The 25,380-nt window shown below is 44.9% G+C and overlaps 9 protein-coding genes across 9 annotated transcripts; 3 read left to right on the top strand and 6 right to left on the bottom strand.

Annotated features, from left to right (window-relative positions):
• Positions 1 to 114: 114 nt before the first annotated feature.
• On the bottom strand, positions 115 to 915 carry GGI43DRAFT_429087 (A4/G1 family peptidase; the record flags this gene model as incomplete). Its single annotated transcript, XM_083209051.1, has 1 exon — positions 115 to 915. The coding sequence occupies one exon, from the start codon at positions 913 to 915 to the stop codon at positions 115 to 117; it is 801 nt and encodes a 266-aa protein (XP_083058028.1).
• Positions 916 to 3,845: 2,930 nt separating this feature from the next.
• Positions 3,846 to 4,859, bottom strand: GGI43DRAFT_411573 (uncharacterized protein). Its single transcript, XM_083206731.1, has 3 exons — positions 4,434 to 4,859; positions 4,216 to 4,310; positions 3,846 to 4,164 (listed from the first exon to the last, which is right to left on the bottom strand). Exons 1-3 carry the CDS (start codon positions 4,563 to 4,565, stop codon positions 4,110 to 4,112), a joined length of 282 nt encoding a protein of 93 aa, XP_083058027.1. The 5' UTR covers positions 4,566 to 4,859; the 3' UTR covers positions 3,846 to 4,109.
• A 93-nt stretch (positions 4,860 to 4,952) lies between these two features.
• Positions 4,953 to 7,258, top strand: GGI43DRAFT_124729 (cytochrome P450). Its single transcript, XM_083199090.1, has 2 exons — positions 4,953 to 5,757; positions 5,834 to 7,258. The coding sequence occupies exons 1-2, from the start codon at positions 5,234 to 5,236 to the stop codon at positions 6,942 to 6,944; spliced, it is 1,635 nt and encodes a 544-aa protein (XP_083058026.1). The 5' UTR covers positions 4,953 to 5,233; the 3' UTR covers positions 6,945 to 7,258.
• A 224-nt stretch (positions 7,259 to 7,482) lies between these two features.
• GGI43DRAFT_124707 (uncharacterized protein) lies at positions 7,483 to 8,984 on the bottom strand. Its single transcript, XM_083199089.1, has 4 exons — positions 8,633 to 8,984; positions 8,259 to 8,468; positions 8,002 to 8,188; positions 7,483 to 7,944 (listed from the first exon to the last, which is right to left on the bottom strand). The coding sequence occupies exons 1-4, from the start codon at positions 8,845 to 8,847 to the stop codon at positions 7,495 to 7,497; spliced, it is 1,062 nt and encodes a 353-aa protein (XP_083058025.1). The 5' UTR covers positions 8,848 to 8,984; the 3' UTR covers positions 7,483 to 7,494.
• A 3,359-nt stretch (positions 8,985 to 12,343) lies between these two features.
• Positions 12,344 to 15,064, bottom strand: GGI43DRAFT_424432 (E3 ubiquitin-protein ligase; the record flags this gene model as incomplete). Its single annotated transcript, XM_083208367.1, has 5 exons — positions 12,344 to 13,963; positions 14,000 to 14,334; positions 14,446 to 14,509; positions 14,579 to 14,740; positions 14,780 to 15,064. The coding sequence occupies 5 exons, from the start codon at positions 15,062 to 15,064 to the stop codon at positions 12,344 to 12,346; spliced, it is 2,466 nt and encodes an 821-aa protein (XP_083058024.1).
• Positions 15,065 to 16,363: 1,299 nt separating this feature from the next.
• Positions 16,364 to 19,088, top strand: GGI43DRAFT_124645 (uncharacterized protein). The gene is made up of 3 exons (XM_083199087.1): positions 16,364 to 17,091; positions 17,145 to 17,621; positions 17,694 to 19,088. Exons 1-3 carry the CDS (start codon positions 16,666 to 16,668, stop codon positions 18,786 to 18,788), a joined length of 1,998 nt encoding a protein of 665 aa, XP_083058023.1. The 5' UTR covers positions 16,364 to 16,665; the 3' UTR covers positions 18,789 to 19,088.
• GGI43DRAFT_124662 (class I SAM-dependent methyltransferase) lies at positions 19,071 to 20,681 on the top strand. Its single transcript, XM_083199088.1, has one exon. The coding sequence runs from the start codon at positions 19,388 to 19,390 to the stop codon at positions 20,240 to 20,242; it is 855 nt and encodes a 284-aa protein (XP_083058022.1). The 5' UTR covers positions 19,071 to 19,387; the 3' UTR covers positions 20,243 to 20,681.
• A 158-nt stretch (positions 20,682 to 20,839) lies between these two features.
• Positions 20,840 to 21,298, bottom strand: GGI43DRAFT_386110 (RlpA-like double-psi beta-barrel domain-containing protein; the record flags this gene model as incomplete). Its single annotated transcript, XM_083203746.1, has 1 exon — positions 20,840 to 21,298. One exon carries the CDS (start codon positions 21,296 to 21,298, stop codon positions 20,840 to 20,842), a length of 459 nt encoding a protein of 152 aa, XP_083058021.1.
• An 856-nt stretch (positions 21,299 to 22,154) lies between these two features.
• On the bottom strand, positions 22,155 to 24,947 carry GGI43DRAFT_411559 (lysophospholipase catalytic domain-containing protein). The gene is made up of 5 exons (XM_083206730.1): positions 24,900 to 24,947; positions 24,537 to 24,845; positions 23,927 to 24,484; positions 23,708 to 23,860; positions 22,155 to 23,658 (listed from the first exon to the last, which is right to left on the bottom strand). Exons 2-5 carry the CDS (start codon positions 24,589 to 24,591, stop codon positions 22,505 to 22,507), a joined length of 1,920 nt encoding a protein of 639 aa, XP_083058020.1. The 5' UTR covers positions 24,592 to 24,845; positions 24,900 to 24,947; the 3' UTR covers positions 22,155 to 22,504.
• Positions 24,948 to 25,380: the final 433 nt, after the last annotated feature.

Below are 25,380 nucleotides of genomic sequence, written 5' to 3'. Positions count from 1 at the left end.
TCGTATCATAAGTGCTACGGCTCAGCCCCGCAATTATATTCAACATGCCCATCAACGATCGAACGCCGTGATAAAAGGACTAGTGGAGCTAAAGACGCCTTGTTCACCACTCATTTAAACATAGTTGTCAGTGACAGTCGAGCCGCTGACAGTGACGCTGGTGAGTGTCTTGCCGCTCTGCTGAATATCAATGATGGAAGCAGTAGAGGCATCAAGCGTGGAGCTCTTGGTTGAGGCCGTGGCACCGGTGAAAACAACGCTGCCCCAGTTGGCAAGGCTCACCAAAGAGGAACCTTCCTCATAATCTTCCACGATCCACTCTGCATTCTGTCCTCCAAGAGCAGCGGAGGAGGTGAGAGACTTGGTCACGGTCTTGCCCGTGGTGACGTTCTCAATAACAGCAACACCGGAAGTGCTGGTGGATGCGGTGACACTAGCCTTGATGGTATCGCCCTCATTGATTTGGATGGAAAAGTCGTAGGCATAATCGGGGAACCACTCATACCAAGCATCGTATGATACTACACCGTTCTCAATGGTGAAGTCAACACCGGTCTGCAGAATGGAGTTTTGGTAGGTGTCACCATCAATGCCGACCCAAGCAGAAGCGCTGTAAGTTCCACGAGAAGATCCTCCAGAGGGAACCTTGGGTGTGGGCACTACGAAACTGGCAGAGACAGCGTTGAAGGTCTGTCCAGAGGGGGGCGACGTGATGACGGCTCCCGACCAATTGGTTGAATAAGAGACATTGGTATCATTGCTCTTGTCAGATGCTTCGATGCGTTGATTGGGTCTGGATGAGCGTGCTAGAGCTCTGCGAGCAATACGCTCTTCCAGAGTGCTGTGGCCTCGAGGAGCGGCGCTGACATAGCTAACGAACAGCGCGTAGCTGAGAGTGATAGCGGAGAACTTCATATTGAAAGGTTTGAGAAAGTTTAGCAATTGCTAAAGATTTATCAATCTTAGAAATAAAGCTTGGTGCTCGATGGTGAAGTCTGCTGCTGAGTGCTGTTGCTGAATCACCTTCGAACGTGGAAATACGTCTGCTTTTATAGATATCTGGGGCCTTCAGTTGTATAAAATGAAGCATCTTGTAGGATATCGTCAATACTACCTTCCGAAATAGTTTTTCCTGCAGCTTATCAGGAATAGTAGGTGAAGCAAAAAAATGTACCTAGATATTTTCTTGCATGAGGACGTAGGAGTGTTAGTGTTTGCATTCCATTTTGGTGGTTGAGACTATCTTACCCTTAGAACGATGCTTTGTATAATAAATGAGTATCCCCCCTGTTTCTAATTACATTCTTATCCATATAGAGAAATTTATGCCCGAGAAACATTTGCGTGATAAGGCGTAATTGCAGGGCCGGTATTGCTAGGTATTGCATTGGTGTGGGGGGACAATGGCGAATATCACGAATCGATGCCGACAGGCAGCAACAATGGCTAACCTGAGCGAATGATACAATACGCAATCTATAATCTAGAACTCTATCATATAAACTTAATGTCTATTCTCCTGCCTAATACAGCACATTCTACCGAACTCTTTATGGCATTTTTTGTTGCAATAATTACCAAATTGCTCGTAACGAAGCATGTGATGAAGTTGTATCCCACACGGCTGAATGTAGCAATACAGGGTAAATAGTGCTCAGACTTATAATCCTTAAATCATTTACAAGCGGAAGCTTTGGCTGTCTCTCTTTTATTCATTCTTTTGTCTGTGTGATACCCAAAGTTATTTATAGCCGGTAGAGTTAATCATCGCATAAATAGAGTACGTGATAATTCAATGACGCGTGAATATATTCCTGGGCTACATTAAATTTTGAAACAAATTTGGATAGGGTCCTAATTTCCGTAAGGATCATGCCGAAGGAATACACTGTTCACAGATTACTCTTTCGGCTTTGGAATGGAGGATAATAGGCAAGGATAAAATATTAGAGCAGCTGATAATATTCTGTATATAAAATAATAAGTGAGCTAATCGTCTCGATTGGATGAAAATAGCAAGAGCTTTGACGCGAATTTTTACGTCTATATTTCATCTCCCAATCTATGCCACCCAGATATTTCTTACCCACTTCATACAAATCAATGAATAATATGTGCGTTCAAGAGCTAATTTACCTATATTCTCTTATTCTCTAGTTACTAAATAACTAAACTGAGTTCCAGTCAAGGCACTAAGTAAGTAAGTTTTAAGCTACTAAAGAATGAGATTTTAGTTACTAAATAACTAACTGAAATGGTTTGAGTCAGGCAACTGTACTAACTAACCAATTCTTTTTATTTTCAGTACTAAACAGTGAGTTTTCCAATTTAGTAAACAACTTGCAGCCCTGTTGGTAGCAGTGCATTACTCAGAGCAAGGTGTAACTACGAAGAGAAAGGCTACAAATGATATATAAAGCTCTGCCATTTTACTTTTGTTACAATGCTATGAGAGCAGGTATCTTATATCTCAGCTATTGGTGCGAGGATACCAATGTCCTTTTTTGGACAATCAAAACAGGAAATGTTTCAGTACCTAGGTTGTTAAGTTTATCGGGAATTTGTGCTCTAGCATCTATCTAGTCATCAGAAGATTGAACGGCTTGCTTCATATTCTACGACAGATTTTGTGTTAACATATGGTAAGAAATCCCGCACCATGATCTCGTCGTAACACTTTGTGCAAGTTTATCCAATAAGAGCGTCTTAGATGCAGTTTTAATAAGCACGCAGTAATTTATCTAGGGGTCTCTTATCCAGTATCCATGATCTTTGGAAAAGTATCCAAAAAACAGGGCGTATAAGAATGAAAGTACTGTAACTTAAAGCGCTAAATTACAGCTCTCATTCGCTAAATTACAGCGCTTATATGCTAAATTACAGCGCTTATATGCTAAATTACAGCGCTTATCTGTTAAATTACAGTGAGGTGCTTATATGCTAAGTTACAGCGCTTTACTTATATTTGTATTATATTATAACACTTATTTATTAAATTATAATATTAATATATTAATTAAAATTAATAATTATATATATATATATCAGTTAAAATTAATAATTAAAACTTATAATATATAATAAAAAGTTTATAAATTAAGATTAGTTAAAGTACTTATTTAAATAAATAAGTATATATACTTTACTAAATTTATAATTTTACTCGCGTTAACTATATGCAGTAAAAATTCCACTTTTTTGGATACTTTTCCAAAGATCATGGATACCGGATAGGAGACCCCTTTATCTAATCTAGGCACATGTAAAGAGTAGGTATATAATCTTTTCGAGTTTAGCGCATATCGAGGTACCGTACTTTGCTAAGATTTTCAGATAGAAGAAAAGAGTTATTTTTAAGGTACGAATAGCCATCATAGGGGACTCAACCCAAGTGGGTCATAATGCAAAGCACAAGAGTTCTCTGTATACTGTACCCGATCGATTTCATGCTTCTTGTGTCTCATGATGTATTTCTCTCATTGTGAAAGCTACTTTTATTCTGATCTCATCAGATAACAAATATTGTTTTCGCGTTATCATGAAGAAAGAAGTCTTCTCGAACTTCGCCTTAGTTGCTAAGGTTTGCCAGAGAATTGTGGAAATAGAGACAGGATTCCAAATGATAACCCACACCTAAGATCTTTAAATTTGGCACACAATTCAAAATCACAAAATCACAAAGCTAAGGGTGCCAATGCCAAGAAGTTATTGGTCGCTAGATACTCCATCAATGTCAGCAATGAAGCATCATGACAATGTTAGTTTGTGCGCACCCTTGCAAAGTTGCTACATAATATGTTAGTAAGTGGGTAGAGACAACAGACTAGATAAGTACGAAAGGAGTAATATGGCCACTTTTGCGCGTATATGCCATCCAAAATTGTGTTAATCATATGCCCGGCCTTTATGCATGTTGTAATGTCCGCTTGATCGGATTATATTTCCCATAAGTTCAATGGTTGCATCTTTGCTCCATTTCGTTGGCATGGTACGCGGGGCTGCTCGTTAAGGCATTGATCTGACGTCCTGTTTCGCGACAACAGTGGGATATCTTCGGGATGTAGCATCATCCCTATTAGGGTTATCGGCATTTTCCCCTTTCGTCTATCCTAGGCGAGGTTCGCGAACCTGTGGGGATTCTCAGCTCGAAAGCTGAGAATTAAAGTAAGCATGGCAGCCCTATGAGCATTGAAGTTGCGCTGAGGCAAGTATCAGTTTTCAATGCGATATTGCAAGGATACACAACTACACGCATCCCGCCGGTGTGGAAAGTTACGCGAAACTCCGTTTAGCCAGTTCTTTGAGACAAGGTACGGAGTTAATGGCCGATATTAGTATTACATTAGCCTGACTCGTTCACATCATATTGCATCTGAAACCATTGCCAAGATGGATTAATTTTTGGAGAAGTGTCCACGCTGACAACTCTGCAGCCACGCAACTTTGCGCTCGGCTACTATTTCTTCGTGTTTAACTAGCATCTTTCTAACTAGGAGTGGCATGCAGGGCGACATGACGCTCAATTGAGAAAAAAAAAAAAAAAAAGAACTGCAACCAGCATGCATCGTCTTTCCAGTGTATATCGGCCTTGTTGTTGAAACTTGGCCTTCTATCAAGTCCGAAATTTAAACCTCATGTCTATCAATTTGATTTGTCACGCTGTCTCTTTGTGAGACCATTCACGGCAGTCTTGCACCGGTTATGGTGTTGCGGGCGCTGGGAACCCACACTCGCAGCCCTAAAGCAAGAGCTCATTGGAGCTAAATCGCGGAGGCCTAACTTAGGGGGGATTATCTCCGCGGTCAATATGGATAATCAGGCGGGTTTACCCAGATAGGAATATTTTAGACTAAAGTAATACCTAATAGATGATGGTTTTCGTCTTTTCGCAAAACGCAAGCGAATAGACCAACACAGTTCCTGCTAGCGTTCGCGCCGAAGTAGTATGTAGATGAAAGTACATGGGTATATGTAGGCAGACATAGATTACAAGGGGGCGATCTATTTTCGATTTCCACTGTGATAACGAGAGAATACAAATACACGTAATGTTTCGATTATGATTGGAGCTAATAGTGTGGAGAAAGAGATGATGAGCGGGAAGTATTGTTATGTTCGAGTTATTATATAGTTTGGCCATGCCCTGCGTCGGATTTTTTCTTACATTATGATTCAGCGTGGCAAATGCGCACGGCCTTTACTGCCTCGCGTATTTCCTCTGGAATAACCCAAAATGTCTCAATTAATAATTGTCCAGGGCGTTGTTGTTGCCCTGGCCTTTATTATTTACCGCCTCTTTTTCCGCAAGAAGCAAAATCTCCTCCCACTACCACCGGGCCCAAAGCCTCTTCCTATTCTTGGAAACATCAACGATCTTCCACCCCCAGGTGTGCCGGAGTATGAACACTGGCTTCCATTCAAGGACAAATATGGCCCTATCAGCTCTGTTACTGTACTGGGCCAGACAATGGTTATTCTTCATGATTCAGACGCCGTTATGGAGCTTCTGGAGAAGACTTCGCTGAAGACATCTGCACGGGCTCAGCTATTCTTTGCAACTGAAATGTGTGGCTTTAGCCAATTCCTTCCTGCTATGCCATACGATGATGAATTTCGCCAACACCGCAAGTATATTCACCAGCAGCTGGGCACTAAACCTCTTGCAGCTCGGTTCAGCGATATCCAGGACGTAGAGTCAAAGCGTCTTCTATTGCGCGTGCTAAACAATCCTCAGAATTTCATGGAGCATATAAAAGCGTATGTTGGAAATATATATTCTCTTCCCATCTTTTTTTTTCTCCACAAAGAATATCATCCGCTAATTCCCCCACAGTGAAGCATCAGCAATTATTCTTAAAATTACCTATGGCTATACCATTGAGCCGCTTAACCCAGATCCTCTGGTGAAGCTTATTGAGGACGTCATGTTGAATCTGTCTGCTGCCTTCGTACCCATGTCATGGTCTGTCGATATCATCCCGGCTCTCAGACATCTTCCAGATTGGTTCCCCGGCACGGGCTTCAAGCAGACCGCTCGCAAATGGAAAGCCATCAATGAGGCTGTCGTTAGTGCTCCTTACCACTTTGTCAGAAAACAGATGGAACTGGGTATTCACCAAGAGCAATCTTACGTCTCTGGGCTTATTAGGACCTATGGCAATGAAGATGGCTCAGGGGTGAGCCCAGACGACATGAAAATTATACAGCTTACAGCTACAAGCATGTATGGCGGCGGCGCAGATACTACAGTATCGACCATAATGGCGTTTACAATTGCCATGATTCTGTTTCCAGATGTTCAGCGAAAGGCTCAAGAAGAGATTGACCGCGTATGCTCTGGCCGTCTGCCTGAATACGAAGACCGAGACAATTTGCCCTACACCGACGCTATTGCAAAGGAAGCGCTTCGTTACTTCCCGGTAGTCCCAGTTGGTACACCGCATAAAACAGAAGAGGAACTTTTCTTCCGGGGCTACCGCATTCCCAAGGGCACATATATTCTGCCCTCTATCTGGTGGTTCTTGCACGATCCCAAAGTGTATCATGACCCTGAAATCTTTGATCCTGCGCGCTATTTGGAACCTCGAAACGAGCCTGATCCTTTCAATGATGCATTCGGATACGGCCGCAGAGTATGCCCTGGAAGGTACCTTGCAACCGAGAGTCTTTACCTCACTATTGCACGACTTCTTGCGGCGTTTACAATTGAAAAGGCGGTAGACGAGAAGGGCAACCCGATTGATGTGGAATTTAAACATACACCTGGTCTAGTCAGCCACCCTCACAAATTCGCCTATAACATTAAACCGCGAAATGAAAAATATGCCAGTCTTATTCGAAAGGTGGAAAGGGACCACCCGTGGGAGGAGCCCGACGCGGTACACCTTGAGGGAGATTTGATTGAGGAGTACAAGGCAAATTGCAAAGCGCAGGCGAAGAAATAGTGTTAATATATCTTCATAACATCATGGCATATATGCCTGCAAAGCTTAAAAGTGGCTTCATTTTGTTGGCTTCCTTCTGATGGATTCCCCATTGCTGCCACAGCGTTTGAGTCATCGGCGTGAAACTCTATCTCCGTGTACACAAGCTGAATCTTGAACCTTATTGTTTTTAAGCGAACCAGGCGATCTGGCCTTAGAGAACCCTGATGGCCAACCTGGTTGAACCTCATAGCTATATTTGGATACTATCCTATCCATCCATTCATTGAACCGAGGGCTAGGTACAGCCCTTTACTGCACCGGCCTTGTGTGGCCTATTTGAACATATATAACCGCATTTATAAATAAAATCTAAATTCATAGCATCATTTATGTTAATTTACGTAATGCCTAAATAATTCATATCAACTACATTACGTCCTCTTCTCTGTGCCATAGTAAACCTGGACTCAGGCTTACTATCCCCTTGGGTATCCTCAATGCTGTGCCGTTGCGGCACAGCTAGTTCATTACAGCCACCAAATTAAGACTCCCCCACACCCTGGCTTAGTCACCGGACAGGGTACGACAGCGGTTGCTCATCATCTGAGCCATCATTCCGTCTCTCACCAACTCTAGAGTTTCGTGAGACTCTCGAAGTGATGATGGTTTCAACCTGAATCCCTCCATCGAGAATTCCGCGAGTGCTAGTAGCTTTAGATTCGTCGAATTGGCCCATGTCATCATCAATGGACGAGAAATCTTCGCCAGTAGGCTTGGTGTTGTGTACAGATTGCATCTTGTAGTTTTGGTGCCCATTCGCGGCCTCATCATCTTCCCGGATCTCGGTTCGGTGGTGTGACGTGGATGGCATGTTCATATCCGAGTTCTCGCCTCTCGCAAGTTTCGTGATCAGGTCCGCCATCGTCATTTCGATGTTCAGTTTGACCATGTATGTAACAGGGTGAAATTGAATGTAAACAACTTGATTCGGTAGTGACATAAGTCCAATAAGCATAGCCTATATCATTGTTAGCTGTCAAACTTTATGCAGGTATGATCAAGACTGTCGACTTACATCCATGAGGATAGATACTACCATTAGCCTAGCATTGAAAGCGACTAGAGGAGCGTATTTGCTCAGTCCATGTTGCGTGACAAGGCGCTCTTTGACAGTGCGTAGAAAGTAGTAGTTGAGGCCAGCATCGACAATTAAAATCAAGATCTTTGACATACGATCCCAAATTTCGTTAATGCGGACATACCTGCCATGATAATTTGTGTAAGCAATTCGAATTGTAGCAGAAAAAGTATCGAATTCCATCTAATACTCACAACTCGCTAACCGGAGGGTTGGTATGTGCCGGGATCCAGATACAAAAGACGGCTATGTTGATGCAAGTAATAATGCCTGCTGTGCCCCATTTCAACTTCAATACTGTGCCTCTATCCTCTGCGATAATTGCAATTCGGTTGACAATGATTTGCATCAGCAGCTGGATTTCAAACACCCAGAGAAATAGGAAAAAGAATAGAACGGGCACTCTATAGGATTCAGTTAGCTGGGCTTGCTTCTTTAATACAGTCCAAGTGGGATCATGCTGTTATATGCGTGCACATGTATCCCCATGTACAATTGCCTTCAACTTTCCTCCTTTATCTCTGCTTGATCGTGTTGTCCTTCATGAAGGGGTGTATTTAGCACTTACGTTGGACCAATAAGGCCATCAAGAAAGACCCATCCGATAATACCAATAGCAAGGTTCGCAAAAATCTCTCCCCAAATCATATAGATATACTGGCTCTTCCATGGCCGTCTGTTTCTCAGAGTATGCTGAATTGCCTTCCAAACCGTCAGAAACCCGAAGCCGAGTGTAAATCCAGCAGCCAAAGAGGCCACTTGGATATCTGACGTCGAAGCCATCTTCTTTTTTCCAACAGGACAATAATACGGTCAAAGACCAAAATCAAAAAAGCTCAAACAACAAAGGAAATTGAAGAGCTGAGACCCATAGGGCCGGCGGCTTTGTATATGTACAGAGGCTTTAGCTGAACTGCGGCCACCGGCTACGAGTATTTGCGGGTTTCCCGAGGATATGGCAACTAGTGCCGTGAATCCGATGCTAGAACTAGTAGAATGCCTTGCTGTGGAGTGTGTATGCTTTCTCCCTTGGACGGAACAGTTACGCGAGATCCTAGATGATCGACTTTGGTGACGATCGTGAAGCTCATTGTGTATTCTCAGCTAGTAATATGCAGCAAGTGTCATCGGTAGTCAAGCCCCTGACACCCACATTGACACATAGTAAAGTCTTTGGTTTACTTATGCAAGGATATAAACTTTACCGGACAATATGAATCTGGTAGATGCCGGGTTAGGGGCCAACTCCACATGTATATATCTGCCACAAACCCATAATTAGTCTCTAAGCGGAAAGACCGGCCGGAGATTAGAATAATTTCTTCTTAGGGTTTCGTAATTGTCGTTAGAACGAAGCTGGTTGATAGCAATGTTTGAACGCCGAGTCATCTGGTAGGCATATATCAACACATGGGCTGCAGGGATGTTCAGCACTCGGCCGAGCAGCTGAGCGGCGCTAAGCAAAATAGCTGGACGATGGTGTCTGCAGCAAGTTGTAGATGGGGCGGCGCAGACCTTTTGCGGGTGGCGACCTGCCTCGGTATGGTGAGACGCTTGTGTAGCCAGGGCTTTCCAGCCTTACGCTTGGCATATTTCTAACCTCTTTGTTGCGTAGTAGGGTTGCGTAACGAAGAGGCTAAGGAGGCTACTACTGGTATCACCATCCAGCTATGTGCTTCGTCTCGTATCTCGTATACCTTGTTCTCGATGCCTTCTACCATCGGTGACATTCCCCAAAAAGCCTCTGATGCTAATCGGGGTCTTCCGAGCGGTGTTTTGAGGGCACATGGACTTGTTCACCGCAGTTTCAATATTAACGGAGGCTTAGAACACATGGGAATTTTTGTTGAGCATGTTTAGCGGCTGTCTTAAGTGTATGAATCGTATCGCGCAGTATTGGAAGTCACTTGCTCCAAGATTGAGTCAACAATTGTGCCAATTGTTTGTCAAAAGTCAGATGGCGCAAGTTAGCATCGGCCAAGAAGCCAAGACCAGGCATTGCAATGCTCTCCAGAGCCGAGAATTTCGTATGAATTGTCTAATACTGGACCACATCTGCTCTAGCTAGTGCGGGCATGCTATGGTGGGTTTCCCGTACATAGTTGACCGCGCCGCTTGGGCCGTTCCTTATAACCGGTAGCTGGCGTTTGCCGTATCCAGTTCATCCTCCGAGCCAGACCCGTGGTCTACGGCTAGTCCAACCACTGGACAGCTGCCGCTCCACTCTTTCAAGGGGCTCTCTTTGGACTGGGCACATACTTGACACACGCCATAGCGAATAGTTTTGACGCCGCCGCAGCGCCACACAATATTTGCTGCCGACTTCCTTTGACGTCTCAACACACGGCGAAAGATCTTTTCCATGTCGGGATAAGAGATCCGTTGATGGGTGTCTGCTAAGGATCGGGTATGATACAATGCCAGAACCTCGCAAAGAGGGGAAGCCAGAAGCTTTCCACCAGGTAGGCGAATTACACGAGTCAGGAGAAGTCGGTCGCCGCTATGAGAATGTGGGTGGGCTTGCCATTGACTCACCGTATTATATTAGCTTCCAGCGACAACTATTGACTTGTCAAAAAGCTTTACTGCCCAATCTTGGCTCTGGAATATTTCCGAGATCCCTCTCAAATGCGGCATTCGGTGGTTCTAGCGGCGCATATATGCGTTCATACTCAGCTCAACACTTGCTTCAGAATACCCATACAAAACACCACTTATGGAGCAGCACCACAGTCGTGAAATTAAAAACTGCTCCTTTGAGAAAGTGGAATCAATGGCATTCATTCAGATTTGATAAAATTCGAAAATTCGTGCGACAGCATACCGATCACCTACTCCTCGTTTGCTAGCCGAGGCGCAAGCATCCAAAGCCATCAAATGTCTACAGAACAAAATGGAATAGTCAACCACACCAAATTGTAGCTGCTATACGATTTACATACTACAAGACTTTCAGTGCCCAGTAACAGTCCCGGCTATAAGTTAATGAAATCACCAGGTGGGCTGGTGTAATCATATTTGAAGCTGCTAATACTACTCCATACACAAAACCAACAAAGCTGCTTATCAAATATTACTGTAGTATAGGAGCTACCAAAAATATAATAGCCGGCAACTGCTTTCTCTGAGAGTTTATTGTCATGAGGATACACGAGCGAGAGGTCGGTAGTTGCTACAGACCAAGAGGCCGCTCATCCGTAAGAAGTCTAAGCGAACTTCCTGCATGGTGCTAAAGCCCCCTGTCTCGCAGCAACAGAAAATCACAGTTGCAGAATTGACAAGGACATTGGGTATCCATTCCAATTACCCGGGCGTCCCTCATCTTCTCCGCATCGGCGGGAATAAGCATGCAAATAATACCGTTATTTGTCTCAACGAGTAGAGAGCGCGTCACAGGTGTCGAGCTAGAGACTCGATGATCAAACCTTGATATTACAGCTCTTGTGTGACAACAACTGAGCTAAACTTGACAAGAAAACACACCTAAACACGTCCGTACTCCAAATTGCACTAAAGTGACATCTAGTATGTACTGCTACTGCGCTACTGCTTCAATGCTATCTATCATATATTATAGCATATCGCTTCCTTGTACTCCGCACATGTTTTTTCTTGTCTATGCTTTAGCGATGTCGATCCCCAGTAGCCGCTATCATTAAGTGCTCGCTACATGAGATAAATAACCGAGAAGATCTACCTATTTGATTCATGCGACTATTTTGTGAATAGGAGGGGAGCTCTTCAATTCTGCTTGTATCGCGGCACTTGCCGTCGATGCCAAGAACAAGAAGGAGTCGCAAGTGCCGGTCTCCTGCGCAACTGGACAACAGCTCGATGAATTTTGCAATCAGCTGCGCTGGCGCTTTTTTTTTTTGCCCCATAGCATTCTCGCGATATAAAACATTGCCACCGCCCTTAATTACTCTAGTGTGGCTTTCAGCTGATAGTGAATGATTCATCGCGGGGCTGTATAACTTCACCAAACGGGGTGTCCCAGCTCCGGTTTCAGGAGTCAAACGTGTAGAAGATAGCAGGCAAAGAATCTACAATAAAATTTAGAGAGATTTTATTCAATTTCATCTGTATATGTTTCTGCGCCTCAGCAGTGTTATATCGCAGTCCTCTTCAGCTGATGTATGGAAATCTCCTTAAAGAAAGAAGGAAAGAAGGAAAATACGCAGCCAAAAATGATAACAGTTTTCGCAGCAACAAGCTCCATAACTACCCCCTTTATCATCTCTGATAACAACAATCTAAAGTACTCAAAGTTTTCGTAGAGTTAATACCCCCCATGTCCACCATGTTGTTCGTTCATATGAGCGTAGCACTCGGCACTTGTGTTAAAGAACTTAAGACATACCCAGCAGACATGTGCGTTGCATTTACAAGTCATATGATTACATCCACTTATTTTTTCCATCGGTATTGAGCATTTAGGGCAGGATTTAATGCCGAGTGCTTCCTTCGTCTTATCGCTAAGAAGGCTATTGGCAATGCTTTTAGCTTTATCACAGGGTTTGCCAGGATGCGAGCTGTGACAAGATGTGCAAATGGATACCAGGCATTTCTTGCATGTAAACGTACTGGGGCGTTCAGAGTCGGGAGATGAAATCCGGTAAACTTGGTCACAGTCGGGTGTTTGGCAGTATGTAAAATCGCCCGGATGGCGACTGACATAGGACTCGAAAGATTTCTCGAGAACGGTCTCAAACGCTTCAGCAGGAAGATGCTCCTGGATTTCTGAAAGTGAGAAAGACTTTTGGCAGATTGCGCCACTGGAGTCGGTGGCTTTTACGCAGCAAATGCGAAACTCCCTTGTCGCCGTCTTCTCCGCTTCACACATCTGGACAAAACAGTCGCTGCAATAGACGTGACCGCAAGACATGCGGATCGGGTCTTCAGCTTCGCAGAAGCAAGATGGACATTCCATCTCAGAGCTAGGGTCTTTCTTAACCGACATAATCTGCTTGCTAGCGATGATAGCCATGGCGTTATTATAGTCTGCTTTCGATCCTCTGACAAAAATGCGTTTATTTGCCGCGAAGATATTGAAGGACACTTTCCCTTCGCCGAGCCGCAATTTGAGAAGTCTAAGGCCACCTTCTGACGCCCACAGGAAATCGGCGTCATTGAGTTCAATAACATGGCCTTCAGGCGTGCAGTCCTGTAACATTGTCGTAATTCCATCCAAAATTGACTGTGAACATTCTTCCTGTCCAAAAATTCGGAATTGAGACTTGCGTTTATCAGGGATGATAGCCACCTTGAAGGAGTCCTCTATCGATTTAATCATTTGAAACTCTTTGCCATTTCGTCGAAAATTTCCGCACCGAAGATCTTTTCCATCCATTTTAACGATTTGTCCACTGATGATTTTCTCAAGGGTTGCTTTAACTTGCACCATCAATTGGTGGTTTTCGCATTCTAGTTTTAACAAACGAAATGGACCCTTCAACGGAATTTCGAAAGTGCGAATGTTCTGCCGCACCCAGATTGCTTTCTGTTTGTCGATTTGTGGACTTACAATATCATAAATCTTGGCTTGTATTTTGAACTTGGCAGATGCGACAAGCGTCACCGAGAGTTTTGTCGTCTCATTGAATGACAGTGGTTTATCTTTTAGCGTAGACACGGCGTCTCTTGCGGATGACTCGTGAAGAAAAGTGGCGTATGCGTTGAAGCGCTTCGTTTTAGTATCAGGAGATACATTCCATCGTTCTATAGGACCAAGTTCTAATAGCATAGATTTGACAATAGCCGAGTCGCGGTCTGGATCGGAGACATAGCTTGGTTCTCCGAGTTTAACAGTTTGAGGGCTATTAAACTTCGGAATGACCTTGGTGACATCTTGTTCTTTTGTCGCGTCGCTCAATCCCGCAAGAGTCACTACCCATTTTCCCTGACCGTTTTGATTACCCTGGTACGATGATGTAACTTTGGCTCCAAGCATCTTACAGCCTTTTGCTCTGAGATTTTTATGCGCTTTGAGAGCAATAGCCTTGTCTCCAAAGGTTAGACTTGCTTTTCGCGTTGGCCGATTCCAGGCACAGTGAACTTTCCGACAATCAACTTGATATGGGCTTTGGCTGACTGGTGATCTGATGGGAACAATGGAAGCTTTGAAGTCTGGAAAAAAATGGAGGGTGTTTAATATGGTGCAAGCTGTCTTGGCGAATGAAAAATCGTCAGATTTGACTATTGCGTTGCAAGTATTTTGCTCTCTCTGCGAGATGATTTGTATATCAATCACAGACGTAGGTGTTCCTGCGGCTGCCAGTAATTCGTTGATTAATACTCTGGAACTGTTTGCCGGCAGATTTTGCATGTTGATAGCCGAGCATCTGTAGTCGGAGGGAAAAGACACTTTGGAAACTGTTGCACCGTCGTCGAATTTCACCCAAGCACCACCGAGCTCATATGTATCATTGCCATTGAACTGGTCCTCCTATTGTAAGAATAATACTCTTGTTAGCTGATGTACCTAACCAAAGGTATCAATAATAGATTGACGCACTTGATTCTCAGTGGTTGTAACTTCGTTTTTATCATGCGAAAATCGACATTGGGCTCCCCTATTACAATGACCTTGTGCAAAATACCAACATAATTTTCGCGCCTGTGGATTATTCTCTTCTGTAGGACGTCCCAAGTTCGGCCGTTGTAAATTTGGACGTGGCTGTGGTGTTTGATTCTAAAGAGCATCGCCTTCATGTACGAAGGGACAGTAATTTCCTCGCCCGCAGGCTTCTCTTGTCTCATGCGTGCACCGTGGAGTTTGTAAATCACCTATATTCGCTGGTCGTAGGTTTCGTGGTGGCGGCCGCATGTCGTGATTTTCTGTCCCCTGATATCTTGGCCTATGATTTTCTGCTGTTCTCTGCGGCTCAGGCCGTGGAGCCGGCCGTGGAGCTGGCCGTGGAACTGGCCGTGGAGCTGGTTGTTGAACGTCGGCGAACCACTGAGGCGGTCGTGGAGCCGGTGCACCAAATATGTTACCCATAATGAAGAGCTGATCGTTAGAAGATTCTAGATGGGCAGATAATTAGATATGAAAAACTCGCTGGTTGAGCAGCTGCTTGCTAGTTATCCTTTTATCACGAACGACTGGCTACTTCAATTTGGTAGGGAACGATAACCAAAGAAAAGTTATGTTACATTTTGAATTAAAAGGTGAGGCGCAGACAATATATACAAATGAAAATGCGTGGGGCGTTGAAGATTCGAATGTATGCGGCCTTGCAAAGGCTAAAGTCCATGCGGGAGGCCTACAATTATCTTCCACCGAATTCCACGTAACTATCCGAGAGAGTCTCTGTACAAGCCTCACAGGAATTTGGTAGTAAGAAAGAAGCTGGCCTCGGTATATTCCCGTGCAAATACTTGATGTGTAACATATCCCTTGCACAATCCCGTATTAGTACTTATGAGCGGCCCAATCTGAGACCTGTGAGGGGTTGTAGACAAAAAGGCAGATTTTACACAAAAATGTTGTTGGTTCATATGATTTTACTTATTTGTTCTATTCTGCCTTGCATGGCAGGCGCTTAATTGTTTGATGCTATTTGCTAATGCCTGGGAGATGGCGGCCATGAATTCACTCTGCTAGTTGTCTCAATTGAGAGGGTTGTATAATCGAGGCATTCATCGATGCGACTGCTCAATCAGAACGAAAAGAAAAACAAAGATCAAAAATGCAAAAGGAAAGAAAACAAATGAGCCTATATTAACAAAGATCTTTAGATATCATACAAGATATTTTGCTTGTTACATGTAGGCTGGGCAAGAAACCACGGCTCGTCACAGCGTCGTGTATACAACAGCTTGTTCATAGATCAATTCTATAAATGCCGGCAGAGCTCATTCGTTCATTTTTCGCTAGTGTGCTTGTATCTCTTTTGGATTCCGTTCCACTATTTATGTGAGGGATTGACTTCAGGATGTGTATTGCTATTCTGATTAGTTTGTTTCTTCTAGGATTATCGCGAGCCACTGCTCTATGAGAATGCTGAGGACCCCATGAGCTAGTTATTGCATTAGTTTGCATCAAAGGTAAGCAGGTGGGTTTAAATTACATTACAATATTTATTTATGCCTTTTTAACGTTTCTTCTAGTCACTCGTTCCTCGTCGACTTCAGATGTTACGTCCAAAAAAAGACTTCTAGGTTACACATAATAGAACCCAGGTAGAAGCGAGGGGCGTACAGTGCGTCCTGTGAAATCTATCGTCTCTTGCTAAGGTACATATACAAGGTTGCCAGCCTAGTTTCCCCGCCGTTGCGGCCTACCAGATAGGTCGAGGCCCGAATGGCACAGTGTTTGACACGGACCACGTAGCCATTTTTAGTGCCAGTCACTGTAGCACGCAAGCTTCCATGTCTTCACAGCAACATCTACTCATCCACTCTATGCTCTGGCTGGTGTTGGTGTCATGCTGAATGACATCTCAAAAGGGCCACTGGTCTTCTATGGCGGAGATGCTTAGGTAATCAAGCTTTTTGAAAACTAAATACATTTAATTCGTATACGTTCTGAGATCTGTCGGAGACGCTGCAGCCTGTTTTCGTTTGGCGGATCTACTGGCGCATCGCCATGAAATCGGGATGACGCCTCAAAGCCGATATTCTTGTGCAACCTGTGCCCGGCGCAAAGTCAAATGCGACAAATTAAGCCCGTGCTCGAGCTGCTCCAAGTCACAAGTCGCGTGCATTTACCGAGACCCAGTGCCGTCTCAGAGATACCGAAAGCGCGTAACTCAACGTGATCTCCTATCCAAGATTCAAGAGCTTGAAACCATTCTTCATAGCAATAGAATTCCATTCGAAGCGTTGGATAATTCATGGATTAGCTCACACTGGGAAGAGAGGCTTGCCCAAAGTCCTCAGACCCAAATAGATTTTGTTGAGACCGCAACAAGAGCTGAGGTATCTTCACAGGCGCAATCTGCAGAGGACCTGAGCCAAAGCACCAGCCGTTTTCTTGGTGAGCACGCCGTGGCAGCACGAATTTGGTCGGAGCTGCCTGAAGTTGTGGGTTTGTTGTTCTTAATTCAGCATTCTATTCTTACTAAAAGCTCTTCAAGTTGAAAACTCCGCCAATATTGCAACTCAAACAAGCAGACGAAGAAGCGGGAAACCGGCCAACCCATGATGATGATAACTTGGACAAGCCCTCTCTATTTATCCCTACTCATATTTCTACGACTGTAGGGCAGCTAAAATTACACCCTGATCCGAAGCATGTTTTCAAACTTTGGCAGATCTTTGCGGATAACGTCAACCCTCTGATCAAAGTTATACACGCCCCTACTCTTCAAGAGAAGGTTCTCGAGGCGGCATGGACCCCAGAGTCAACTGCAAAGCCGCTCGAGGCTACCATGTTCGCAGTATATGCGCTGGCTGTAGCTTCGATGAAACCCGCTGCCTGTATCCATCTATTCGGAGAAGGTAAGCAAGTGCTTATGAATCGATACCGTATAGGAGCGTTGCGAGCTCTATCCGGCACTGATTTGCTCTCAACGAGAGATATGGAGGTCTTGCAGGCTTTGACTCTTGTTCTTGTAAGTCTAATCCGTATTGTATTGCTTAAAAATGAAGTAACATTCTGACGTTTTGTTCTCATTCGCTTTTAGATGATTGAACCTCAATCAGAGCTCTCAATCACAGCAGCCGCATTAGCTATGCGTATTGCCCATAAAATGGGACTGCACAATGCTGACAAAGACTCTCATATGCCCTTCTTCGAACAAGAGATGCAAGTACGCCTATGGTGGTGCATTCGCGGCTTCAACTCGCGCGCTCGTCGGGGCATGGGGCTGCTATCGACTGTTGACGACCTGGGCGACGTGCGTCTCCCAATGAATGTCAACGATGCAGACCTGCATCCACTCATGGAGAAGCCCCCGGCAGTTCAGCATACAGCTGCCACAGAGATGGCTTATTGTTTGATGAAATACGACCTCTGGAACTATGTGCGGAAATCCTCCAGATTTTCTGGTGACCCCAACCCAAGAGAAAAAGCTGCCCAGCTAGCCGCGTCAACCAGTGTCGAAAATATGGCAGTGAAAAGGAAGATGCTGGGCAACGTAACTCACATGCTCCAGGAAAGGTATCTTGCCTACCTTGACCAGAGTATACCACTGCATCAGCTCTCAATCGCCTTGGCGGGCCTTACCATCCACAACCAGCGCTTCTCAATGTTCCATCCTCGCCATCAACCTGGAGAAGGTAGAAACATGTCTCAAGCTGATCAGGATCTTGTCTTCGAAAGCAGCGTTAAGCTACTGGAGTTAAACCGTGACGTGCGCCACACAAGCTTCTCAATACACCTGGTGGATCACATGGCATGTAGAACCCCAGTTGATGCCCTGGTGTACATGGTTAGTGAGTTGCGACAACGGATCAGTGGCTACCTCGTCGATACTGCATGGATCTTACTAGAAGAATTATTCATCGAACAGTCTGTGATACTACCAGGAGAACATGTATTTTACTCTGCGCTGGCAGATTTAATACTACAGGCATGGGCGGCACGCCGGCGGACACTGGAACATGGAAAGGACGTCGTGCCCAAATTTATCAAAAAGTTACAGGCAGCGAGTGACGCTGTCCATGATATGCAAGAGCCAGCATCAGATATAGACAATCTGCAGGCTGGACTTATGGACGATCTGATGCATGACGAACCTCTAGATTGGACGTACTGGAATGATCTGCTCCAGCTATGAAGCCTGCAAACAAAATATTGTCTGAGAGAAGTTTCATGCAATCTTTGACAGCCAAACCTGCTGTCACTTTTCCTCTGCACTGAAAAAAAACGATGGACTGCATCTGGGAATCTGCGCGGACTGATACAATACTGCTGCTTTTAGCGGCTACGCATTGAGCCTACAACCCTGCTTTATAAGCTTCTTCCCGTCATATATATAATGAATTGCTTGCAAAAACGGGTTTGCAAGAAAATTCTGGATTAATAGAAAGACGATGGCTGTAATATAGCTTCTATACAGACTGCATCACAACTGAGGCCGAAAGAGTTCCGGTATGGCGGCGGCCTTTCGGGCCCACTAATCCAAATTGGGAAACTCAGACCCGAGTCCCCGAGCAGTTGCAACAAGAGTTGGTGCAAGTCTCTCCCGGATTTCGGGGTTGAGCAGGCAATACGTCAGAGAGCCGGTTTGTTCTTGGGATGCCGTGGCTTAATCAAGTAATACAGACCCGGCTTGCCGAAGGTCCTATTATATGCCCAATACAAATAAGTAGACGAGATGCCACTTCGATTTTCAGGATATTGAACATCTAACACATCACCAAAGACATTGTAAAGATGGCACAGAATAATCTACCAAGTTACTACACTCGGGGTCACTCCGAATACACCATTGCAACGCATCTAAGACGCAAGGCTGATTCAGATGCTGCCTTTCTCTTACCTTACATCAAGCCGACGGACCATATTCTTGATGTTGGCTGCGGGCCTGGTACCATCACCACAAGCTTTGCTAAATATGCTAGTAAAGGTACGATAGTTGGCATAGATATCTCGAAGGATGTGCTGCAGAAGGCAAAGACGCTGGCAGACCAAGCAAATGTCCCCACTGAGGGACCCGGCTCTGTCGTCTTCGAAGAGGGCAATGTCGTAGATGGGCTTGCCTATCCCGATAACACGTTTGATGTTGTTTATGCCTCTCAGGTTATCGGGCATATGCCAGCGCCAGACACTCCACTCCAGGCATTGACCGAGATGCGGCGCGTCCTGAAGCCGGGCGGTATTCTGGCCACGCGGGATGGCATGAACCACCACTTTTATCCACAGAGCCTCAATCTCGACCACCTTTGGGGAGCAAACCAATTTCGAGCATCTCGAAAGGGTGCCCCTGAAACAGATTCAACGTCGGCAATGATGCCGAACCTTCTGCGCAAAGCCGGCTTTGACACTGACGGTGGCAAAGTCCGTGTTGGCGCTGGAGTTGCAGTGCACTCGGAAGCGGAAACTCGCAAAAGGATGCTCTGGCGCACCAAAGGCCAGCTGCAAAAAGGAGATCCTTTCTACCAGAGCTGGGTGGATGCAGGAATTAGCGAAGATGAGATTCAACAGACGCTGGTTGCCGTGGAAAAATGGGCTGAGACTGAAGATGCCTGGCTTGTTATTGTGCAAAGCGAGATGCTCGCGTGGAAGTGAGAGTTTAAGCGTTGTCCATGGAATTAAATTAGAGCGTAGCAAACAGTCATATAAAGGCTTAGATGGCTTTCCTAGAATTTTTTAGTCATTCAGAGATGAAGATGAATGAGTCAGAGATCAATTCAATATAATCCATAAAGACCCATTCAACAATATGCTATTGATGATGCTGCAGGTTTGAAATCGTTAGCTTCTTCTAGCTCGGTGATATCGATGTATGAGAGAGGGGATGGGAAGAATACTTTGCTGTTAGAGTCAGCTAGTGGAGTTATAGCTGAAGAGAAGTAGGTAGTAGAAGACGATGAGCAAGGTGAATGCAGACAAAAGCTTTATAGCCATGACGAAAAGTTGACTTGACTAAGACTCGTCTTTCTAGCGGTATTAGCTTAGTATAGAAGCTATATCACGGTGAAAGCTATATATCCAAACCTTATTAGGAATCACAGACACTTGATCATTTAGGATATGTATGTACATGTATGTAATTGTTTTTAATCTTTATATACATGGAGCCCATAAGTGGCTGTCAGACAATTTTGAGAATATGTACATAGTCCACAAGCCGTCGTTTCACTTCATTATCCACTCTTCATGTACTTATGCGGCAATAGACCAAGAGATGTTCTGAATTAGAGTACCATCGTTATCGTGACCACCAAACGCCTGCCACAAGTCCAAGCACATATCAATAGACTGCTCGCTGCTGGTGTTTTCGTCCGAAATCACAGCCTGTCGAGTAACGCCGTTGTGAGTCATGGTAATAATCTTGGCACACAGGGGGTTGTCCTGATCCTCGGAACCGTGTGCGTCAAAGATGTGGGAAGGAAGCGCAACCAGAGACATGCTGGCGGGGACCTGGTTGGGGAAAAATGTGCTGAGGCCACAGGCGCCAAAGTCATAGAAGATTTGTCGGCAGTTGGACGCCGATCCGAACTGGAAGATTGAGCCCGGACCAGAGCCAGTGATAGCTCGCTTGGTGTGCTGCTCTTCTTCGATGGGGGCTGCAGAGGCAGTAATAGCCAAAACAAGGCTGATGGCGGAGAGAGAGAACTTCATTTTGAGGCTGTCGAAGAGGACTCCTTTGTTGTAGGGTGTTTCAAATAATTATTCATGAGAGCGCTGCTACGATCAATACATGATGAGGTCTGTCCAGCCCTTATATATATGTCACTGCCTTCTCATATCCGCCATTATCCCACCGTTTACAGATGCTTCTAGCATTCGATATCATCAACTAAAATCTCACTAACAGCTGTAAATAATTATCCCGGCGCTCATGAGTTCTCACATACGTAAATCCCGTGGAAATGCTCATTCATCCTTGCACCATCTGCATGCTCCGCCAAACTTCGGTGACGATTGGTGGTTCTTACGATTCATGAGAGCTACTCTCCATGATTCCCCCTTTCACCCCGTATGGCGCTCCATTTCTCAAGACAAATAAGGCAGCTGAGGGACTCTCCAATGCGTCCCAACCCAGCAGTCGACTAATAATATTAGCTTACTTCGAAAGCTCTGCATGGAAGATCTTGAAGCTTCCTATTTGGGCCTTTGGGCACGTCTAACACAGGGCGTTATACGAAGCAAAATTATTTTTCCGTCGATGAAAAAAATCCCCGGCGTGGACCGTGCACGACGACAAGAAGAAGATGGTTTCTACTAGCCGTATATGGAGTTCTGGGCTGACGAGGTATAGGGATTGTGCCTCTCGACTGAAGCTTGTTTTGTATACTTGTTTGCAACGTTAAGTGAAATGTTTAAATAGCTTTACCGTAGTCTGTACCACTTCAAATTTCGCAGTATAAAACATAAGTTTGGCGAGCATACTTGTGTTTATTTGGTCCTATTGCGTTTCACAACCTCACAAGTATAATATTCGTCACTAGTAATAAGCTTGATTGCTCTTAGTGCACCCGAGTCTTGGCCACTTGCCTCATCTGTGTCTATAAGTGCCTCTAACTGACTCTTATTGGAGGACTCTACTTGGACCGATCGAACTCATCAGCAAAATCCTGCACTGTACGGAGCAGCCGTAGGCCCATGAATCGCTTAAACATGCATTGAAGTTTCTGCTTATAGTATTTTTCACTAAACATTTACGGGCTCGCCGTTTCATTACTTGTGCATTAAGCATTACGGTATGGATGCCAATAATCCATTCCAATAGCCCATCTTCTTGCAAGAGTGCTGCGAGTATCCATTCTGACAACATTTTATGCCCACATCAGTGCATCTACCAAAGTGCCCAATGCTACTTGGATCTCAGATCGCCAGTAACAGCGCAATACCAGCTAATAATAGCGTCCCGCTCACCCGACCAGCCGAAGAAGTCGATTGCTCTGTTGCACCCTGGATAATCTGCGCGGGCTCATACGTATTAGGCAAGGTGTTGTTCGTCGTGCCATTCCAGCAATATCTCGTGAAGCAATCTTTACATATTGAAGGAATACTTGTCTTGGTCCGAACCAGACTTCGCGACAAAATGGCGCAACCGACGCATGCCGGCCAATCCGCATCCACCGTGCCATTGCCTCTGGTCGCCATATTGTACCCATTCTGAATGATCTGATTGCGTTCTTCAATGGTATATTTTAAATCGAACGTTGAGACGTTGGAGTGAAACGTGAGAGGGGCATTGGGCAGGTAGACGATGAGAGGACCCGAAGGAGTATTGCTCCCGTTGTTGCAGCCGAAAAAGGTAGGCCGGTTATTCAAGCCTAGATTGACAAAGGTATTTTGATCCGGAACATCTGGAAAGCGGTTGTCGTCAGCATTGGAGGTTGTGGCCTCCGATCTGTTAAAAGTAGCCACCATAGCCGTGCCGTTTGGCCACAGCGTTGCCGTGTCAGCAGAGCCATCGACTGCAAAGATCACATCGACCTTTCGCTCAGGTAGGATAAGCGGATGTAGAGGTATATTTTGCAAGTCTTCACCGCCGTCCACGAGAGTCAGAAACGTCGTATTCGCGTTCACGTTTACACTGGAGTTGTATTTAAAGAATGGATTTGGCCAGCTGGCGATATCCTTGTTATCGCTCCCAATATCTGTCAGCGTATCGTTGATAGCGTTGAGCAAAAAGTCTGGTACGCCTTGAACCTGTCCAATTTGCAAGAGTGCTTGGTTAAACAATGAGGACGATGTACCCATTACGAAGCCTGCGTTGTCGACTCCGGCGATACACACTCCATTTTTAGCAATGGTGCCGTTAGTGAAGTTGGAGCCCACGAATTGAAGCGGCGCAAAGGCTTCAAGGCCTGCGTCATACGATCCCATCTCCCAAGGGTTAAACTCAAAGATTGTTGAGTTGGCAGCGATTTGAACCTGTCCCGAGGTTCGTTCGATAGCGACGATTAAAGGCATTGGGGCTTGAGCTGTCTTGAAATCCGTGTCATTTGCAATAGATGAAAATGTAACCGCTTTAGAATAGTCAGCACGTTTCATGAGTATCTAGCCAAAGAGTCATACCATCCCCTCCTCCAGAAGACGGATCAACGAGCTGATAGGATAACGCTCTGCCCCAATAATCTGTGATTGATGCATTGAAGCCAGCTTTCTTTTTTCCGTTGACAGCATCAAAAAGTTGAGTATAATACTTGACGACATTGAGGTCCTCGGGCCCTAAAGTGAATTACATATATTAGCGGGCTCTTTGATGACAGCATCCGATATAATCTACTAACATACCGTCAAAGATGGAGTGGTCAAATTGCCAGAGAGTACTGAGAAAGCCACTGGTGGAGAGGACTATAGACTCAACTGAGGTGAAATTCTGTACGTAAAGGCTGCCAACAAGCCAGCTTCCGCCAGATAAGCCACTAAGATACGTCGCTGACTGCAAAAGACCACCGAGATGACCGTCTGCTGTCGCATTTGTCGATCTATTGTCAAATGCTGCAAGAGCCCCGGCGCCATTCATGAGAGCCCGGTAACCTCCCCCAGAAATAGCAATAGCAACTCGTGGGAGACCTGTGTCACCACCACTAGTGAGGTTGTCGATGTATTTTCCAGTGTCAAGACCGCTAATATTGACACGACTGAGCAGATCTTTCATGGCCGAGACAGTATTATTTGTGCGATGAGGTAGCCAATCGGTTTCATTTATCGACAAACCCGTTGCTGCGCGGATGGTCGGCTTGTTAGCCGGACAATCGACCCGGGCTGGAGTGTAGCCATCGGGAGCAACTGCTGCAGCTCTTTCTTCGGGAATTAAATAGGCGTGGACGCCTGGCGAAAAATATGAAGCTACAATGCGATATATTAGCTTAGTCCCTATGTTGTTCAGGTACCAGCGTACCGAGAATTAACGGATACGCAGAGAAGCCGAATAGGGCGTGATAGAAGTGAATCATTTTCGGAGAGTTCTGTTTGAAAAGGATTGAAGAAACTCAATTATGGGATCTAACTAAAAAAAAAATTCGGAGAAAGATATTGTTTACTATCGAGAATCCAGGCTACAGCTGTTGATTGGCTGACCGATAATTTACGTAGCCTTGGCTTATACCTAACTCATTATCAACGCCGATTTGGAGTTCAGCATGAAGTCAGTCAATTCATTCGACAGCAGCGATCATATCATTTTCTCTTCGAAAAACTCAAGAGGGCGCTGTGGCATTATAAGTCAACGAGCAGCGATTCATTTAGGGTATATTAGCCTAACAGCCACAATTTCAGCTCCGAGTCTAGAGCTCCATGAGCTTTACCCGAACAGTGTAAGAATCTCGTCATCGGTATCAGCTTACTGAATATCATTCAAACAACATGACAATAGTGAGATCCCTACTATCGTCATCATATAAGAAATTGAGTCAACCCATAACGATGGAAATAATTGGCCGGTATCTTTACTTAAATGGCAATCTTGAACTCTCTATCATAGTTTCTAACATTATTTCACTTTCACACATCTCAGTGCATATTATAAAAAGCTGTCGATAGTATATCAGTAGTAGTAAAGTATAATGATACTGCGCCACATTCCGCTGCCGTCCGTTTCGGATCATCCGGGCTGTCTATCCTACGCCTCCAGCATGCTAATCGTCATGCGCCACATATTGATTGCGTGGCCGGCCCAGGTTCAACACCGAGGTGCAAAAGTGATAGAATTGTAGTAAATTGCTTCGTAATGCAAATTCTGATGG

Source organism: Trichoderma evansii (genome assembly GCF_050947405.1).
Source record: "Trichoderma evansii strain SZMC 28006 chromosome Unknown GGI43scaffold_18, whole genome shotgun sequence".
Taxonomy (NCBI): Eukaryota; Fungi; Ascomycota; class Sordariomycetes; order Hypocreales; family Hypocreaceae; genus Trichoderma; species Trichoderma evansii.
Note: the sequence above shows the minus strand (reverse complement) of the source record. Positions and strands in the feature narration are given on the sequence as shown.